The sequence below is a fragment of the Anas platyrhynchos genome, chromosome 13, assembly GCF_047663525.1.
Source record: "Anas platyrhynchos isolate ZD024472 breed Pekin duck chromosome 13, IASCAAS_PekinDuck_T2T, whole genome shotgun sequence".
In the NCBI taxonomy this organism is placed as follows: Eukaryota; Metazoa; Chordata; class Aves; order Anseriformes; family Anatidae; genus Anas; species Anas platyrhynchos.
Window position 1 is genome coordinate 8,806,922 of NC_092599.1, and position 21,054 is coordinate 8,827,975.

Consider the following 21,054-nt stretch of genomic DNA (forward strand, 5'->3'; position numbering starts at 1 on the left):
AGTGTTTATTTTTATCTGCATCATTCAGTGTGCAATTTCAGTGCTTAGATGCCATCCAAACCCTGCCCTGAAAGCAAGGTTATTAATGTCCTGTGAGATGTTCTGGCTGAGGTGACTTTCCTAGTAGTACAGAACTGTGGCAGAAAAAAGGGTAGGCGCAGTTCTGTAAGGTGGTGTTTGATTACCTTATAAGGTGGTGTTTGATTACCTTATCCATGGGTTTGTTCTTAATCATTTTTTTCTAACAGTTTTATACGTAATTTACTCTGCATTCTCAAAATCTCAACGAGATAGAGCAGGGACCACATATCAGGAAGCCTCACTTAACCTCAGTCTGCTCCTAGAATTCTCTCTTGAGCTTTGTGTATTACCACTTCTCTTAAAAGATTTTTTTTCCACTATTCTTGCTTTTGACTATATATTTTAATCTGTAATTAAGTGTCTATAGTGTATTGCTTGTCATCAAATAGACCAATGAAACTTTCATCCTCCAGGCTAAAGCTGGTGCAAAAGCCTCTGGGGCTTCTGGTAGGCAGAGGCTCCTAGGAAGAGCCCTGTTACAAAAAAACCCACAACCTGTGCTATAGCTGTTGAACTGGGTGCTAAATGGCTTACAAGGCTTTCTTGAAAAGTTGTTCATCACTTGCATAAGCACCTTGTGGACTTAATACTCTGTAGGACCATCGGCACCAGTATCCCTTCTCCAGAGGGCTCTCTGCAAGGTGTCTCTGAGCCTGTTGCATCCACAGGCTTTTTTTGAAGAGATTGATGGACCTTGGGTACCTGTGAAAATATTGTGCTCTTTGGGAGGGCAAGATTCCTCTGGTTTATTTCCCTGCTTAGCTGTGATAAGAGACTGTTGTTGGTTAATTTAATCTATTGAGGCATGCGTTTTTTTCTGTATTTCAAAGGCCAGCAGGAGTACAGTTAAAATTTCCTAGTGCACTCTGTAATGACTGAGGAAGGGAAAACTTGAGCATTGTATTAGAGAAATCTTGGGATTGAATTATGCCATTTAAGAACTCATTAGCCTGTCTTTCAAGTGTGTCCACTTTGGGGGATAATCATCTTTCTTCTCCTGCTCTGCCTTTTGAGTTGCTAGTGTGTCATATCTCTCATCCCTAGGAACTGCGGTTTTATGGCACTTTGGATTGGATAACCCCTTAGCTTTGAAATGTGAAATCCTTCAATTAGCCTGAGTTTGGAGACTAAAGGCCAAATGTTTCAAATTTGGGCACCTGAAGTCGACAGGAGCTGCAGGAATTCATCACCACTGAAGATCAAATCAATCATTTAGGTAGCTAAATTTAGATGCAGGTGCCTTGTTTGCGCAAGCCCAGTTTAATCACCGAATCCTGTAGTTTTACTCTGGATAATTTGGTTCTTCTGTTTTGTTTTCCTACCAGGACCGGGCTGAAGTTTATGTTTAGATCTCTGTGTTACAATGTCCTGTTGACCCCAACAAGCAGTTCCATGACAAATGAATCCTTCCTAACCCTTGTGCTGAAAACACGTGTAGGTTTAGCAGTCTAAAGTGAAAGTAGGCACTGAAAAAAAGTGCTTTGAAAGGTTTACATTAACTTAAAATAGTCAGATGATAGTCTTCCATTGTCTGGGTGAGCCTGTGGCCTATTTTGCTGGTTTTAGTCACTGTCACTACAAGCTATGTTTTCTGACCTTGGCCAAAGCATGTTCTCTGGTCAGGATGGTAATAAAAAATAAATAAATCTGCTTTGAAATCTTTGCAGTTCCAATCTGAAAGGGACCCAAAGGGACAAGGGTATACAAGCAGTCCCTCTGGCTTGCATAGCCTCCTAAGGTCAGATTTGCTTCATCCAGGCATTGCATCTTTTTCTGCAGAAGAAGTTTTATGAAGTAACTGGCACTGAAAAAAAAAAAAAAAAAAAAAAAAAAAAAAGTAATATAAAACACCTGGTAAGAAATATTACTTTTGAATGGCTTTGAAGAGTCACTCTTATAAATTAAAGTGTTGTTGGTTTGTTTGTTTTTAAAGCAACAGGAGTAGGATAGGAATCTAAGAAAACTTGATATATTGTTGGACACTGTATGAAAGCTATTACCCTGCTCGTCAATTCTGAGAATCCATACTTTTGAAGGAGATGTGGAATCATGCGTGGATTATGTAATTTGGGCAGCTGCTTTTAACTGCCTGAACACGTGGAATGAATTGATTTCTTTGACTGATTTTCTGACAAAGTGAGGTAGCAGAATGTGCATAGACAAATAAGTAACAGTGGCTTGTGCAGACTTAGTTGTTTACTGAAATGAGTGCCCAAAGAAGTAAATCCAAGAGCAAAGGGAATTTATAGAGATTTGTATTCATAAATGAAAAGATTCTGAAATAATGTAACAACTCTGGGACTAAACAGCCTATCCATTGACACGATCTTCTACTTCTCCTGATTGTGAATGCTGAAAGTCTTCTCTATTTCCCCAACGTCCTTATAGAAAATTCATTGTCAGAACTGGAAAGGCAGAAAACTATAAAATACAAAAATGCAAACAAACAAAAATCTCAAACCCCGAAACAATGTAAGATCTCTTCGTTATAGCTGCACCCTAAGCAGATCTTAATAAATCTTTTTAAACCTGTTCAGACTGTAATCTGCTGCTGGCCTCCTGTCCTAATCTAACTTGCCATTTCCCTGATCAGCTAATTTGGACCTGATTAGCATTTCAGAAATTCACAGGTTTTGTCAAGCACCGCTTCAGAAGCTGCTTTGGAATATCCCTTTGGGTGCCTGGTTTTTGTGAGCTGCAGATTACAAAGGATGATTTCCCAATCTACTCCGTTATATTCATTCTGGCTTTGATTCAACATGAGGAATCATTCATGACATTGAAACGCACCATATGGACAGACATCACATAGTTGCACTGCCACTGGTTGGATGGTTTCAGCCTAAACTCACCCTGCTGCAGTACCAACATCAACTTAATCCTAATGTCTTCCTTCCTCAGCAGGAGAGTGCTTGTTTCTCTGGGTGAACAACCTCTCTAAAGAAGCAAATCAGAGATTTGTCTCCCCAGTGTACCTCTCTACCTCTTCTCTTTTGTGGAGAGAGCAGAGGTCAGGTTTGGAGAAGTAGGAAATGGAGAGTTTGCTTCTCCACAGAAGTGTCAGAAGGGCGAAAATTTCTTTAAAATATTTTCAAGTTGTTGAGAAAATTTGTGAAAAAAACTCTCCTCGTAAAATGCCTGTTGGCTGAGGATTTGGGCGTGACTTGGTTTGCTGCAGTGTGTTTTCTTTGTGGAGCAAGAGTGGCTCTTTATTGCAGGTTTGTGTGCTGTTTCACACAAAGAACAGGCATCTTCTTTCCATGGACTTCTGAATATGAGCTGCTTCCTTTCTCATGCATGAGAATATGGAATATTTCATCCCTTTCTTCTTCTACATATGTTCTTCTTGTACCAGTATGTCTTTTATGTCCCTTACAGTATCATGCGGTGCTCCCCCCCCGACACCTCCTGCCAATAGACATGGTTGCTATGGCAGTTCTCCTTGGAGAATACATTCCTATCATTAAACCTCACCTGGTAAGAACTTATTTGACAAGAGATATCAAGATTCTTTAGATATATATTGGTCTCTTCTTCTCTCTTGCAGTAACAAGAGGGTGTTTATTTGCTTTACTGAGTTTGGTAAAAAATGGAGGTAAACACGCCTAGCAGCTAAGTTACCAAAGTAGAAGTCTGCATAGTGCTATTTTTAAGCTTAAGTTTGGCTTTGTTTTGCTTTTCTAGGATGAATGCCATGTGATGATACAAGATTTTGTGATAAACAGGCATGGTAGGATTGATCTCAGTTTTGTATGGATTGAAGAAAATCATTCGCGGTGCAAAGGACCTTGACATGTCTACAAAATAATTAAACTTAGAATAGCTTCTGAAGTGCCTAAGCATTATTTGGAAAAGACATGTTGGTAGAAGTTTTCATGAGAGCTTAACACAGATGAAACATAGTTTTCAAAACTGATTGGCAATAATGTAGGTGGCTAAATTTTCTGAAGTGTACTAAATGTTGAAGTGCTTTGAAAATCTGACAAGAAGTGTCAATGTCACAGTTGCTGCTGGTTGCAGAATGACTTCAGAAATTTGGCTTTAAATCTAGGTATTTATAGATCTGGCCTGAGAGCAAGAGTTACCAAACAAGTAAGTAAACAATCTTATTTTGAGCTTCTTTTCAGATAAGGTGGCTAAAACTTATTTTGATTATTATTTTTTTTTCAGATTAAGTGGCTAAAGTAAAGCTCTTAAGTAAGCATTTGTAATATCTTAATTTTTACTTGGGTTTTTAGAATATCTTCTTGCTTTCTAATTGTCACTGTGCACACCCAAAGGATCCAAGATACAAGCTAGTTTGGTTCACATCACTGCAAATCCTTATGTAGTAAGAATGTCAGCAGCCTCCACTTTCTATGATCATGGCTTTCACCTCAGGTTCCTCCGCTGATTCAAATTTTAAGCTAAAATTCAGGTTTATTTTATGTTTACAGCCTAAACTACAAGGTGTTGTATTTATTGCATTCTGATTCTGCCGAGATGCCAGGAGACTTCCATGATCTGATTCACAGAAGTGGGTTTCAGCTCACTTGACTATGTCAAAATAATAGCAAAAAAGATCAAGCACATCCCTGATGCTTCTCCTGGAAGTGAGGACCACTTCTGAGGAGCTCATTTGTTGTATCCCTATGCAGCTCCTGCTTACAGACGAGTCAGAACTTCTGCATCCAGAATAGCATCCCAGGAGTGTTACTCTACTTTCTAGAAACATGGCCTAAAGCACAAACATTGTGGTGTAAAAGCTGCTCAGCTCTGATCCACAGTCTTGCAGGTGTTATTCTGGCATCTGGCTACAAGGAAGCACTGAGTTTCTGACTCTAAAGAGAGTCACAAGTAGTTAACCCCTTCTTAAATTCAATCCTTTATGCCTGGTGGGCTGAAAGCAAACCAAAGATGACACTGATCTGAGGAGGGCTCAGATTCTTGGAAATCATGGAAAGGGGAAAGTTTGGACCAAGCCCTCTTTTATCTGACTTGATTTGCTCATTCCCATACAGCATGTGTCTCTCTCTGAACATCCCTTGTTAGGAGTGTAGGCAACATTTCTGGAGCATGCATTTCATTATGTACAACTAACACATTTTTTTTAAATGTGTAACTGGCCTAAAGTTGGTGTGGCTAACTCTGCTAATTACTTGAAACTCTTTAATACGATGCTGGAGATGTTAAGCAATTCTACCTGCATTAAATATGCTGTGCTTACGCAAACATGGCACACAGACTGCAAGTTCTAAAATTTATCAGGCAGACTAATTATTTAAACGTGAGCTATAGGTTACATAAATAAATAGCTCTCCCTCAGTAAATGGCAAGGTGTCAGGGTGTTAGCCATGTGGCTTGTAGCAAAGTAGAATTAATGTTAACACTTCCGTTGCTTTCTTTCTCTGATTAGTAATTCCTTCGATGTTGGTAGATGAGCTGAATTTATGAAAGTTTTGCCTGCCCTCTAGGTCTCTGTTTTGTATTCCTTGTGCATTGCAGCCTGCTCTTGACTCTGGCAGCAGTGTTGGATACTAAACCCACGAACGGCTCAGGCTCCCTGCTTAGCTCGTGGAGTGAGGCAGATCCAAACCAGTCTGAAAGCTTCCCCTGGGCTCTGCTCTTCCATCTCCCGTAACTCAGTCCTCCAGCTAATGAAGCAGCCCATTGGCAATTAGCAGCATGTATATCATACAGCAGTGACACAGAATTGCAGATAGCAGGAAAACAGGCAGATCACTGTGGTAATGAATAAGCAATTTCCCAAGGTGGGCTCCTTGCATTTTACTGTTACATGTATGCTGCAGGAGAGACACACGTGTGTTCAGAGAGAGGCGCAGAGTGATAATCTGCTGCCTGTAACTTTTTAGGATGCTTTTTGAGTGCAAAGTTATGAAAGCTCAAAAAAATCCTATATAAGAAAGGCTGCTTTAACTAGTCAGTCAGGGAGAGTTTCATTAAAGTTCCTTGCTATTATTAGTTTTAAATTCACTTACGTCTCCTTCAGTCTCGTTTCCAGAGGCACCTGCTCTGGTGGTTTTCTGGCAGCAGCGCTGCAGAGGGTGGGGAGCATTAAGAGACAGGTTGCACATTCCTCCTCGGTCTTTTGGAAAAGGCTTTTTTTTTTTTAATTTTTTTTCTTTTTTTTCCCTCCAGTCACACAGTTTACAAAAAGAAGCTTAAGCAGGCATCCTCCATCTTTTTCCCCATCTGCCTCATTTCCCACTCCTCCTTTCTGTTGCACCCTGTCGAAACTCAGCCTGATTAGCCTGGCTTCGGCAAAGTGAAAACCCAGGTAAACATTTCAATTACCCTTCCCTAAGGGGAATTTGTAGCTCTGGCTTGAGGGTCTGATCCTGCACCATGCCAGTTCTGGTGACCAGGAGGGAAGGGGCTCAGCACTTTATGGGATGTGCTCAGCCACCTGCAGACTCACAGCCTGGCCGTTGCCCTACTGCCCTGCAGCATAGCACCGCAGGGAGGCCTTTGCCCATCCCTTTTGTGGCGGTTTGAGGAGAATGAAACCACTTTCATGGCAGTCATTCAGCAACACTGCCTACATTAGGCCCAGTGGAAGCAATTGGAGAGCTCAGTCAGTGCAAGGGATTACAAGAAGCCAGATGCTGCCTTAATGGACAAGCACAAGGCGAAGTTGCAAACCTGTCCTTTTGGGGGAATTGAAAGCAGTTTAATTCAGGTTCGACTCAGAGGGTTGAGAAGGAAATTGTCTATTAGTCTCAAACCAGGCTGACAGAGCAGAGCGCCCACACCGAGCTTGCAGATGCTCCGCACCCTCCAGGCAGAGCTGCACGTTGACCTGCTGGCAGCGCAGGGGCACGGGCTTCTGCTTGCAGCCGTGCTTAGGCTCACAGAGAGGCTCAAGCAACAACCCTAAGGTCACCGAGCCTCCTCCCCTGGGGCCAGCTCTCAGACCGGCTCAATCGGGGCATAGCAATGTGAGGTCTGGGTGGCCCAAACCAGGCAGCGGGGCTGCTGTTTGTGCCCCATCCCTCTGGAGCTGGGCTGGAAAGCAGCAGGGGCAGGATTCAGTCACCTTAGCAAGCCCTCGGACAGCACTTCTGGAGGACACGTTGCAGCAGGTTTAGGCCAACCAAATCCTTTTCCCAGTCCCCAGAGGAAGGGGAAGGAGGGAGAGATCCTGTTAAGAGCTGCTTTCAGCTCTGACCCTGGGACAGCAGGTCAGCCTGTGGAGGCTGGTGATGAAGCTGCTTTAACCCTTTGCAGGTAACCTCTGTGGCTGGTGAAAACTGAGGTTGCTGGTCTTTTCTTAGCCCAGAGAAAGGGAACAGGTACCAACAGCAGCTTCGGCTCCTCCTGCTTTCATATGCCATCTAAATTTTTTTTGTTTCTGACTAGAGCCACCGGTGAACTGTGAAAGTTGTTGTTAAGGTCCAATTTCAAGCCCCGCATAAAGTTACATTGTTTAAAATTATTTACATTCCTTCACTACTGTGTCCTGCAAGCACACCTTTTTTTTTTTCTTTCTTTTGTTTTCTGAGCACTTTTTCTATTGCCAAGGTGTTCAGCTGCAAACACGAAAGGCCATGCAAATAAGACCAAGCCAGCTGCACAGATTTTGCACACTTTAATTAAGTTGTAGGGCTTCAAATGAATTTGGCTCCAGTTTCTGATGCTTCCATTCCCTGTATTCTGTTCCAGTGTGGATGTTAAATCGTGCAGAAATGGAGCGTGACCTAACTTTCATGTCAGTTGATCTGGCAGTAACTGTTTTTGTGTAACTAATTTAAAAAGATTGATTGTTGGTTAATTACATTAATGAACTGAACCAACATGGGCACAGACCAGAGCTCAGCAGTCTCCTAAACAGTCATTAAGAATAGACATCTATCTTTTCACCTGCTTGTACAGCCTCCTGTTGGGTGGTACAGTGTGCAGAATTGTAATTCTGAAGGTTAAATGACTTAGGGACGTAATCACAAACTGTTCACCTCTGCTACCCTTCTGCCCATATGGCCCTGATAGACACAGTCAAAGTCCATTTGGACAAACTGTCTGTTGAAAGGTCTCCAGGACAGCAAGTCTGGTGGTTTCAGCTGGGTTCCTGGCAACTGCCAGTATGTATTATAAATCCACCAAAGTTCCCTGCTTGAAAGGAATTTGTGGATTTAAACAGTTTTGAAAGAACTCCTTTTCCAAACAGGGTTATTCATGCTTATCAAGGTGAAAGTGTATTAAGCAGAACAGCTCACCATTCTCTCTAGCCAGCTCCTGAACGTGAAGAAAGATTGAATCAATATACATTTCTGTAATTAAATTGGTAAGTTAAAATGTTTCAGTTCTTGTTTTAGCAAGCAGTCAATGGAAGATGCATTTCTGTGTGTTTATCAGTGTTGCCCTTGTTGCCATTCACTAGAGTTAAGAGGGAGATGTGCAGATGCTGCATGCCATGCAAAGGCTTAAAGAAGTATTTTAAATTTGAAAAAAAAAAGTTTGAGACGGGCACTAACACCTTGACGTCTTTTCTAATCTAATTTCAAAATAATACACACTGTATTATTTTGAAAAACAGTAGAATATACTTTATTTCATTCTGAGGCTTGCTAACATAGCATTGTATGTCCTTTGCCATTTCTAGCATGTCTGTTTGCCAGATTTCTTCAAATGATAAAGGACTTAGCCTTAAGCTAAGTAGCAGTGTCGTCAATGGCTTGAGCAGAAAGAAGGAGAAATGGAGCAGGGCTGCATATTTAAAAAGGTGGCAAGAAATGACCTAGTTGCCTGGGAAATCAAGAATGAAAATACTTTTGCACTGTATGCTAGTTTGCATAGGTTGTTGCCAAAATATTTAAAGGTGACTTGCATTGATGCTGATGCTGTGTTACTCTGCAAGGGTTGATCCAATAGCTTCTGAGACCGAGGAGTCGTTACAGGGATTTCAATCGCCTTTGGGTGATGGAGTAGGTGACCTGTGAAGTCTAATATTTGAAGTAGGCCATTTACTTCCGCAAAACCATTTTATATCCCAAATTCAACAGTGCTGAGAGGAAGTAGCAAGGGGTGAGACTTGCTTTGTGGGTCATTTGGAGACTGGTCCTGCTTCCCGTCTTCCCAGAGACTTTGGTAGGTGGACTGTTGAGGGGTGAACAGCTGAGAATCTGCATTAAGGATTTCAGGCTTTGGTTCACAACAACTTAAAAATACATTAAATGTGGGGTGACGAAGTTTGGGATGACACATATGCAAATAGCATTAAATTATGGGCTTATCTAAGATCTTCTGTTTTAAGCTAATTGAAAGACAGAGGCCACTGCTGCAGGAGGAAAATATGAAAAGAAAGCTATACTGAAACATAAAAGTGTTTCTGATCAAGTAAAATTCTGTTTCTGTTGAATGTTTTATTTTGTTCCAGTCACATAAATTACCATCTTTGAAATACTAAAACTCCCACAATCAGCTTTTTATAACATAAAATAATTTACATTTAAAAGGTTTAACTGAAGCAGCTAAACCTTAGAGATGAATGTGCACATTCGGCAATAAAATAGGAAAACAGCCCATGTTTTGGAACACATAGCTGCTATGTATAATTTTAATATTATAAATAACTAAATACAGTCTAGTGAGTGCTATATCCAGGCACGGAGATATATACTAACTCTTGGGAAATGTATCCTTAAGGATATAAAACGCCTCAGTAGTGACACAGAGCTTTGGAAATCTCCCCGAGCACTGATAGATACTGCGATGGAAAGCACCATGGCCTGAATGCATTTTGTCCCCTGGAGAATGTTGTGGGGCTCGGTCTCGTTACTGTCATTGGAAACCTTCTCTTTCTCCTTGCAGTAGCACCACTCTTCCATCTTTAGCTAATGGAAGAGGAGACAGGGACAGTATGTTAATTCTGCGGGAACCTTGTCTCAGAAGGTGGTTGCAACAGTTGTCTAAAAAGGCAATAACCACACAAATTAGAGATAATGAATTCCCACTCAAAATAAGAGTAACTGATATGTAAGGCTTGCCTTCGCCTGCTTTCCCCTGCCACATCCATTCCTGATTTATCTGCTCTCATTTTCCTCCATCTCCCCTACCCCCTGCGTTCATGGGGGAGCGGGCCATTACTGCCGTAATGCTCTTATTCCCTGCTAGTGGAGAGAAGATATATTTCAGTTTTATGGTCTCCTCAAATGTACTCAGACGCATGGAAGAAATATCTTACAGGTGTTTGTATCATTGCAGATACTCTGGAGAATTGAAAACCCTCTGTATTCCAACAATAATATTTCCCTAGACCTCAGTGTAGTTTATATCTCACCTGGGGCACTGAGTCCTGCAGTTACTGGAGTCAGTGAGAAAATAGATGGAAGTTTCCGCAAAACTGGGAAGAGACCCTGGGTGTTAATCATGTGGCTGTAGGACTGACATTTTTGGGCAAACTGTACAGAGCTGCATGCACAGCTGTGTGCTGTACTCTGCCCCCTCTGAGGGGCTGGACCTTTCTTGACATCTACAAGATCTGGATGGGGCATTCTGAGCCTCACTATTATTAATTCGAGAAAAATTAGCATTATAGCATTATATTACCCTTCATATCAGACCTTTCAGGGGTATCCCATCCTTTTCATTCAGACTGGGTCTCCAAGGAAAAAACACGGTAATAATGCAGTGGACCGGTGTGATAATTAGTAAGTACGTTCTATGTGATTACAATGTTAGCATCTCAGGGGGAAAATGAAAGCTTGTGCTGTCCCTTTAACGGGACAATTTGATAATCCTCTTAACATTTTCTCTTTTGGGTGATAATATTTCACAGAATTTTACTTTGTAAAATATTCCTAAAGGGAGGCTTAAGCAATAATGCACAGATTATGGAAATGACTCTCATTAAGTATAGGGAGAGACTTCGGCAAAGCCATGAACTGCTTCGAAACATGTAACCCCCATTAGGAGCTTCATTTAAATGTTTATTCACAGAGCAGTAAATGTTTATTATAGACCATTTTATTGAAACATAAAAAACCCTAATTATATGTATCACAAGTGTTAAAACAATATACATTTATCAAGACTTAACTAAATATCAGAGGTGAGGGGAAATGCAATTCCTGTTTCATTTGCATCTCAACAACACCAAATTTACAGAAAAAACACCTGGGCAAAGTGACCCCAAATGAAGATGAAGGAGTAGGACTGTGAGGCAGGTGCTCATCAGCTGTCCCTAAGCCTGTGGCACCTTCACTGGTACGTGCCTCAGCTTTCCCATCCGGAAAATGGAAGTGATGTTTTCTGCAGCAGCTGCCAGGAAATATCAGTCCAGAAGCATCATCCCATACTTATTTCCATTTCATTATTTACTGCCTTTCAGGAGATCTTATAGGAGATGTCATCTAAATCACATTTGGATCACCACTTCCAATGAAAGGGCTAATTATCCTCATTATTGTGCCAATTTTCTTGGGCTTGGGGCTGGAGGGAGAGGTTGGCAGTTCTCATGTAAATGCTAAAGTTGCCTTCAGCTGGTGAAGTTATAACCTCAGATCTCAAGTGGCTTTAAAAATCATTCTGCGTGTTTCCATTAGGTCTAGGTCTCTCTTCCAGCTCATTCACAGCTCATTTCTTCAAAACTTTATAGTAGTTGACAGATGCATTATTTATTGAGGATGCTGAATCTGCACATTTCTCAGTATACGTGTTTGAAGATGTACTCTGCTGCAAGTCCCTCACTTGTTTTGGTTTCTGATGTATTCACAAATTCTCTCCATTTTGTTGCTTTCCCAAGTATGTGTTCTCTGTGCAGAGCAAGTATCTTGACATTCTTCCAGAGGCAAATTCATGGCATAATTCCTTTATTCCCTACCAGGGTATGTGTACAGTGCAGTGCCATGCAGGGGTACACACGTAGCTCCTGAAAGGCTCCTCACTTAGTAACATCAGGTCAGCCTGCATGGCCTCACCCAGGACTGTTCCCCTCTTTCTTCTGTTTTTTCTCTGCACTCTCCACACGATGCTTTTGATTCACAAAACTCCCACTACCATCTCCATTCCACTGGTAACTCGTGCCCTTCCTGTCTTTGATGACTCCTCTAGTCCATTCCCACCTGCATCTCGACCATTTTCTCCAACGTCAACCTGGGCTTTCTGAGAGACGTGGATTTCTCTGTCCTTCCCTCACAAAGCGTCCCTCTGTCCCCCTGCATGTGCTGCTCTCAGGTCCGCCTGTCTGTATCACCCCTTTCCATCTGTATCATATTCATATATTTCTTGTGCTGGTAGTTAAGCAGGATTTATTTCTGTGCTTTAATTAACCAGGGCCAAAGCAGAAGTGTAATGAGAGCGCACGAGTCGGTGTGGTCTTCTTGGGTTTGGAGCAATCCTTACCACCAAAATGCTTTAGGTGCCATCTGGGGAAAAGACACCAAGTGTCTGCATCCTGTGTGCAGCTGAGTCCATGAGGTTTTCGTGATGCTGGAAAGGAAAATGCTCGTTCCTAGAAACTGGGCATTCTTCTAGGAAAGGGAGTGTTTCAAGTAGTTTCCTGTCTTGTTTTAATTTTTATGAAATTTGGGTTTTTCAAAGTGGTCTTATTTTGTGTAATTTATAATGGCTGGATAAGTAGAAAAAAATAATACTAACAATAATTTTGAAAGCTGGGAAAAATTAATATTTTAATTGACCCAAACTACTGTTTTTAAAATCCTGGATAGGAGTATTTATTTATTTATTTATTTTAATGTGTTTCTCTGTCCAAACCTAATTCAGGACTAGGAAAAATGTCAAGAATTCATAAATACTCACTGAACAGAAATTTCTTTCCCATGAGAATATCTTTGCCAGAGCCTGCAACTCAAGGGCCCTAGAAATTGGCTTGCAATGCCTAGAAAGAACAATTGTACCAACTCTGTTAGCATCTGGGTAATGCGATATATTTTCGGGGACAGCAGAGGGAGTGCTTTCTGTTAATGAGCTATGGATATACAGGCAGGGCTTTCTGCGGAATAATTTTGTAACAGGGATAATTGAGCAGTTAATCAAGAATAGCAAACAAGGGCTCCATGGAAGCCCAGTTTACAGAGAGGACAAAATTGCCCTATTTTTCATGTGGCTATCTCAGTATTACGGTTGATTTTCTTTATCACCCGCTGACAGTCTTACTTGGAGAATGGTTATTAGTCTGGAATTTTTACAGTTAATCTGGTACTTTAGAAGAAGCATTATCACAGGCTCCTGTATGAAGCCCATGTGGCTGTAATGGACAGGAGACTTTCAGCAGCTGGCAAGGTGTTATCTGCAAACCTTCATCCTTTTTCTCAGCGAACTAGCTGACAGGGGTCTCCTGGCCAGCATGTCTTGCAGTTTGTAGCCCTCACTGTCCTTCTCGTCCTTCCTCCTGCCTGACAGCCGCAGTGGCAGGGGCACTGGGGCTTGTTCTTCCTCACCCTGATCTCCCTCTGTGCCCCACATCACTCCCTTACTTGATCTTGCTGCACCACGAGACTGTGGGAACCCACATGCGAAAGCCTTGTCCCTGTATTAACAAGGAATGTAACAAGGGAAAGGATTAGACAGATAAAAGGCATCTGTTTTTGCAGTGTGGAGGCACAGCTCAGGCACGTACTGCCCTTGCAGGTGTGGGGGGATCAGCCCTTCCTCTACCACCTTTTTGGCAGTCCTCAGGGGCACGAGGCCCATTGCCAGTTTTTATGTATTCATCCTATAGCAAAGTGTACTGCTAATAAACCCCGGGTGAGTGCCGAGGAGCTCTTGTACAGGCTATTATCTCCATTTCTGTTGGAAGCAGAGCTTTGTTGCTCTGCTAACCAGCCCAGCAACTGAGTGAACACAACATAATGTTCATGAATTATTACAGGCAACGTCCGTGTCCTCCCCAGTGCTGTGTGGCAGGGTCATCTGATCTTCACTATTCTGGTCTACCCAGGAAATCTCTTTCAGTGTCTGTTTTTGCCTGCTATTTTCACTTTACATCCAGCGTGGTGGTGACACATCAGCTATTCGACCATAATTCAGTATATAAAAACAGCCATAACTAGGAACATTGCTTTCTGCATGGCCTTGAGTGCTGAAGCAAAACTCACCTGACCTGAATGTGTTCTTTTTTCCCCCCAACAAAACAGACTGCAGGTTTTTTGGCCAAGATTTTTGTGAGCATTTTGCAATCCTGGCTCATTGGAAGTTGTTTTTAGATGCACAATCCCATGAATGCTTGTGCTGCTGCCAGATTTCAGCAGCGATGGGATTAGCGGGCACCAGGCTCCCACAGTCACACTGGGAACATCATGGGGCTCGAGCAGAGGGTCCCCTAGCTGCAAGGGGAGGTCAGAGGTGGCTCGTCCTGACTGGGTCACAAACCCCTCTTGGCAATGCAGATTTTGCTCCTTGCAGTACTTTTCTAATTCTCTGTCCATTTTGGGTTTAAAGATCTCAAAAATACTTCTCTTAAGGGTGCTTTTGTGTCAGTTGGTAAATCTCACCTTTATAATTTTCTCAGTCTGAGATTTCACTTGTAACATGGTAGCTGCTCTGAAAAGAGAGGAAGCTGTAAGTCCTGACCCTAGGAAACTGTCAGTCTAAAAATTTTGATTTTGAAGGTCCTATAATGTTCAGTCCTGCTTTTTTGTGCCTAGGTAAACATTTTTCATTGCAGTTTCTACATCCTCCTTCCAGATATCAGAAGCAACTGGTGGGGCTTTAGCATCTTTGACCACACGATGTCCCTCAGGCTGGGTACATATTGCCATGTCCCTATGGTGTCGGACCCAGCATGCCTGTGATCACATGCAGCTTTCTCCATCAGTGTCTGACAAGAAGAAGGAATGGTAGCTAACACACTAGGCAATGCAAGCGTGTGTCTGCATTTTTTATACCCTGATGCGGATAATATTGATTGGTCCATTAATGTAAATGTCTCGGTTGTTGTATGTTGCTTTTCTTGCTTATTAATCAAAATAATGCAAAACGAGGGGAAAGTAATTTTTAGGAGAAAAATGAAATATAATCAGCAGTGATTGAATACAGTCTGCCTGGAATTCAGCAGTGCTTTCTGCTACACACCCAGATGTGAGGGTGCCCACAATAACTGGGAAGAGTTGAAACACTTTATTTTGACATGTTGTATACACAATGTTTGGATTTCTCCTTTCCAAACAATGTTTTGAGAGAAGATTTGCGTAAATCTGTTTGTTTGGTTTAAAAAAGAAAAAAAAAATGCAGCCAAATGTTTTGTTTGTATTTACTGACACATTTCAGTCAACTGCAAATGGCTTTTTGGACATTCGATGTTTTTTGTTTTTTTTTTTGTTTTTTTTTTTTTTTTTTTTGTCTGGAAAAGAAAATAAAAGGAAACAGCTTGTAACTTGAAGTAACTTGAAGTAACATCCTCTGCTCCCGGGTGGGGAGATCTTGCTGCATCCAGCAGTGGACACAAAACACGGAGATGTATACATTATACCTATGATGCAAATACTCCCACTGAACCAATTCACAGGTTGGCAATTAAGCTGGAGCTTAAGTGTCTTGGATTGGCTTTAGCAATAACAAGTAACAATAAAGAGCAAAAATGATAAATTAAAGAACTCTTAATGAATCAAAATACTAGCACCCCAAATTGGGAAGACCATAAGCTGAAAGGCAGATGGAAGATGTGAAATCCCCTTCTTTGGTTTCACTCCCACAGGGTAACCACTGCTCTGTGCTTGTTTTTTCCTCTGCTTTCTTGGAAAAGCTGAAGACAGGGAATCCACCTGAGCCATAATTGCTGATCCTGTTTCTTTCTATTATGCAAGCAGCAGGAAGAATTCAGATTTCTATGTCTGTCCCATGCACAGAATTAAAAAAAAAATAAATAATTGGAATGTCTGGAAAAAAAAAAAAGTTCTCTCTTTGTTCTCTCTTTAATTGATTGTAGTTACCTCAGATATGGAAGTGCCCATTTGTTTTCTGATAGAAGTGGCAGATTTTACTACATGGCCTGGTGTTGTATAAGAATGTAATGCACATAGTAAAGGTGACTAACCCCTGAGAATGTCTCTACTGATGCCAAGTGGTCCATATGCTGTCATAAATACTTCTTTTTCCATGCTGAACACGTGAAACCATTTTGGGCAGAAGCTCACATTAGGCTCATTCGTTACCTGCTGTGCTGGTCTGTGCATCTGCAGTGCAGTATCTCTGCACTGAGCTTTGGACTACATCTTGTGTGCTCACTGATATTCCAAATTGTCCTGGGCATACAGATCTTTTTCTGTGTGCATCCTGGAACATTTTGCCACAAAGGTGAAAATTGCTCTTAAAATGAGTGGAATCTGGGGGAGATATGGTTGTTGACAGATGTTATTAGGCTTCATGTATATCATATATATATTATATATATAATATATATATATATATATATATATATAATCAAGAGAAAATCCTGAAAATTGATATTTGCAGCAAAGGTATCACTCCTTGTACCAGAAGAGAAAGAAACTGACAGATTATTCTGTAGTTTTATGAATAAACTTTAAGTCTAAGAAGAATCACAGATGGGACACACTCATGAAATTTTGCAGTATTGGTACAAACTTTCATGTTCACTCATATTTTTCTTGGAAGTCTGTCTTTGTCCAAAAGCAACGTTCCAGGCCTAGGACTACTGAAGACCATCTTTAAACTTGCTTTGTGATTTTGAGCAATACATCATGAGAGCAGTGATGTTCAGATGATACATTGCACTAATACATCACAAGAACACTATCGGTCCCATGATGTATTAGTATAATACACTATCAGAACACTATCACTGATGTATTACTCAAAACCATGGTTTTTAACCCTCAAGAAACATCCTCGTATCTAGGCTGAAAACACTGAAAGCTGTGGATAATGATAAGAGTAAAAAAACTGGTTTCTCTAGGGTAAATTAAAAAACAAAAAAATAAAAAGTTATGGAATTCAGAATATTTCACTAACTGAAACATCCTCGTGATTTCATTTTATTCTCTGAGCAAATGTTTTTATGGATTAAAGCTAACATGATGTAGGTGTATTTAAATTTTACAATTAGCATAAGAAAATCTTTTTTTATTTTTAATTTTCATTATAGACTTGAGCCATGTTTTAAGCATGTTTTAGCAAGGCACATGAATGTCAACTGACTTCCATCTCATCAAATAGAATCAGGTACAAGCTATCTAAATCCTGTGTATTTTGCATATATACGTGTGATCAAAGAATGTTTGCGGTTTTGTAGCTGAGCTCACTGCGGAAAAGCAGATAGATGAGTGTTTGATTGATTTCTCAGGCATTCTTTTAAAAAAATCTTAGTAGATTTTGAGGCATAAAAATCTTGAATTGTCCTTCCTAAATGACATGAAGAGACTGTCATAATCGCTTAACAGAAAAAAATAGTAATAATATAACATCAAAATGACATTTCATAATGACTTTTGTCTTATTTTTGTTCCTTTTCCCCATGTTTCATAAGTATTTGTGACAAAATACATTGCCCCCCGCTTTCCAAGTCGGTGCATGGTTACTTGTATGTGTGGAGAAAAATGCTGACAATCCAGAAAAGAAAGGCATGATCTTGGTAATCACTGTTACTTGCTCTCTTATTTCCAGCATGTCCATGTCCACGTCCTTCCGAGGAGGGCAGGAGACTTCAGCAGAAATGACGATGTCTACAAGGAGGTAGGGGCTGCATGCCATTTCTTGTTCAGAGTTGTTTTCACTGTTAGAAAATCACCTTGATGATATAGGACCTGCCTTGAGTGGAATTATATAATGATATCTCTGCATTTTTATTGGCTGCAAAAAGCCTGTGATAAGCACCAAGCCCTGTACTGAGATTTCCTTGTAAGCTCTGGGTCAAGCTGCGGTCACACAGGGTCTCAGTGGAGGATGCAGTCAACGTTTTTGGTACTTCAGTTTGTCGCTACACACAGTGTGATGTGGCATCTCTACCAATGGTTGTGCTCTCTTATTTTGTGGGTGCTGGAGAAAAGGGCGAGTGAGGGATAATCACTCACCAAACCATACGGTTAGCCTGCCAGGCAGGGAGCTGTCAGCCTGGAGTGGCAAACCTCTCCCTCCCAGCAAGGGAAAGCACAGGAGGCTCAATACAACTTCATCACAAATTGCCTTCTGGCTTGATTTCTGCAGAACTCTGCTCAGGCTCTGGACAAATGACTTTGTAGCCCCAAAGATAAAAATTAAAGAGCAACTATATAGATGTAATATATGCATGTGTGCAGATTGTACTGCAGAGCTGGGGACATAAGCTGTTCCAATGTGACTGAATTACTGGCTCTTGTTTAAATGAACAATTGTATTGGCATTAACAAAAAGTTTTCCCCAGCTTGACAGCTGTCACAATGATTTAAGTAAAAAATTCTCACTATTGTTAGATTTACGGATTGTTCTTAGTGGGTTTGGTAGGATCCTCTATCTCAGATATGACATCTCCTTTTCTTTCTGAAAGTAATTAATATAAACTTGTTCAGTGCTACTGCAATACTATCTGCTTGAAGAAAAATTCATGACATTTTATGCTTTTGTATTTTTTCCTTTGTGATATATACATGATGACATCTCCCCACTCTCAAAAAATGATAGCATATTTTAAAGTTTTCTAATGACTTAATTCAAAAGTTGTGAACATGAGAAGTAGAGACTGAGAACTCGTCTAACAAGGATATAACCTTATAATGAGACCATTGAGCAAGGACATCGAATGTAAATACATGACGGCCATCTTATATACTGCCGTACTTAAAAGCAGTAAAGTGAGGCAACTTGGAAGTTAAAATTTTTCCTCTTCAAATGTGTTAAGTGGCTTTCAGTGCTGTACAACCCACGAACCCTGTTTCCATTTTTCTCATATTTACAATACCATTTACTTTTTTTTTTTTAGCACGCTTATTTCTCTCTTGTTATATGTAAATACAAAAAAGCAAAACTCTGTTAATGAAATAGACTTTACTTTTAGTGCTAAATGCAAAAGGCGTAACAAATTGGTGAAAATTATTTTTATCTTGTCATTTTCAGTTATAGCGATTGTAGGTGTTGCTTATAGCAGACATAGGAAACAAAAATATTTAGACACTGATGTTATAACTTTTAGTGGAAGAATGTACAGCCTCAGAGTCTAAACAGTCACTCTTAAATACCAAAGAGCAAACATAAGTTTTAATACAGACTGTAGCTTACCAAAGATTTCATTGTACAATTAAATTGCCAGGGAAAAATCCTACAGCCTCTGATGTTATTGAAAGTTTGGTGCCACATGCTAGCACTTTCTGGATTGTGGGGCAGAGGGGCTTAAGCAGTGTCCTATCAGGAGGAAAGTGGATAAATCTATACAAAAAATAAAAATAAATAAAATTAAAAGGAAAACTGTTGAATATACAGCTGTTTTTAGAAATTATTTGGAGATTATTTCAGTAAAGCAAAAATCTCTTGATATTATGCATCTTTGTGTTGTACCAACGAGACTTATCTCTTTGTCAAGAAGATTTTTCAAAAGACTTAGGAAGACCTGTTGATCATGGTGAAGCAACAGTCTGAAAATCTACAGGGGATAGAGTACTATTAGGTGAGGTGTAGGTGCTGGAGAGAGCTATAAATCCATTGTCTGTGAAATTTGTGCTTGAGGCAATCCATAACCTGTTCATAAGTGAAGCTTTGTTTCCATATAGTTGAGTGATAGGCAGAGTTGTACTTCAGTCAGTAGGCCTCCTTCCAGTGTAAAGCACACATGGGCTACTTTTTGCATATTGTGGTGCCTGATTTAATAACTTCAAGTAAAACTGTACAGCTACTCTGTATAATTTTTGCAGATTCTGAATCTCATCCCTGATTCAACACATATGTCTCAAAATCCTACCTATCTGTAAATGCCGTTGAGCTCTCCAAACTCCACACTTGTCACCTGCATATGCTCAGCAGATTGTTGACAAATCCCATTGCTCAGTGAGTGTTTGACAAGAAGGAGAATGCCCAGATGTTGAGACATCAGTCCTCTTAGGAGACATCTAGAGATGAGACAGCTAGAAAGTATTCACAGCCTCTTCCTGTGTGTTTTTTTTTCTCCCATTTGGTTTGGGACTGACCACCCTTCTGATTGAAAAGACATAAAAAAAAAACTAGCAGGTTGATCTGTGCTTAGTAAATATGTTCACTGGGATCTGGTATCTCCAGGCTTTTGGCTATGAAGCTCTGAGATAGCCTCATCCAGAGCTGCTTTTAAGTGAAAAGGGTATTCTTAAAGGTAAGGTATATCTTTAGCACTTGGTTTTTAATAAGGCTGCTGATGGACACTAATGCCAGCTAGTTTCTGGATATATTTTTAGAACTTCAATACTGGAACATTAATTGTAAAAGAAATGAAAGAGGGGCTGACACCCATTCCACAGCACCTTCTCCGAGACAATCTTTGAAATATGTCACTTAATCTTTTAGCTTTCTTTACCTCGGTGCATATGAAGAAAGTCACTGGATGATTTTTCTTAGTGTATCTTAGTGATTAATAATGATGTGAAGATATATTTCATTTGCATCTTTGCAGGGGTATTTCTTGGGTGGTTGTTTCCCATGGAGTGTTAGCTATCCACCCTCAGGGCTCACCACAGTGAAAAGCTAAAGGCCTAGTTTTTCAGTTCTTACATTTTCCTGCAATTATTTGAAGCCTAATCCTGCAAGTATGCACAAGTCAGAGTTAAATTGGTCTTACAGGTTTTTTATAGGTTCGGGATCTTCATATTTTAGTCTTGCCGAATCACTTTTCTCATCTACACCTCAAGTAATTCTTATTTGTTGATTCACTTTATTTCTTGGACAACAAAACTGTAGTAGCTAAATATTAGGAAATGTACCTCTTATTTCTCTCTCTTTTCTGTTTTGTTTGGAATAGATTTTTTTTTTGAAGTTATTAATCAAAGAATTTAAAGGTCTTACCATCGAGCAGTTATGTGCGTTGAAGTAAATGGTTTTTTGTGCTATTGTAAGGACATGCCA

At 40.4% G+C, this 21,054-nt stretch overlaps 1 protein-coding gene across 3 annotated transcripts in view; it reads left to right on the forward strand.

Annotated features, from left to right (window-relative positions):
* The window catches only part of FHIT (fragile histidine triad diadenosine triphosphatase), a 565,789-nt gene that overhangs the window by 462,233 nt on the left and 82,502 nt on the right, over nt 1–21,054 (forward strand). For all 3 annotated transcript variants that reach the window (XM_072044229.1, XM_072044230.1, XM_013106348.5), the window contains one exon: nt 17,662–17,730. In XM_072044229.1, the coding sequence (XP_071900330.1) occupies nt 17,662–17,730 (69 nt within the window). The remainder of the gene's footprint in view (nt 1–17,661; nt 17,731–21,054) is intronic.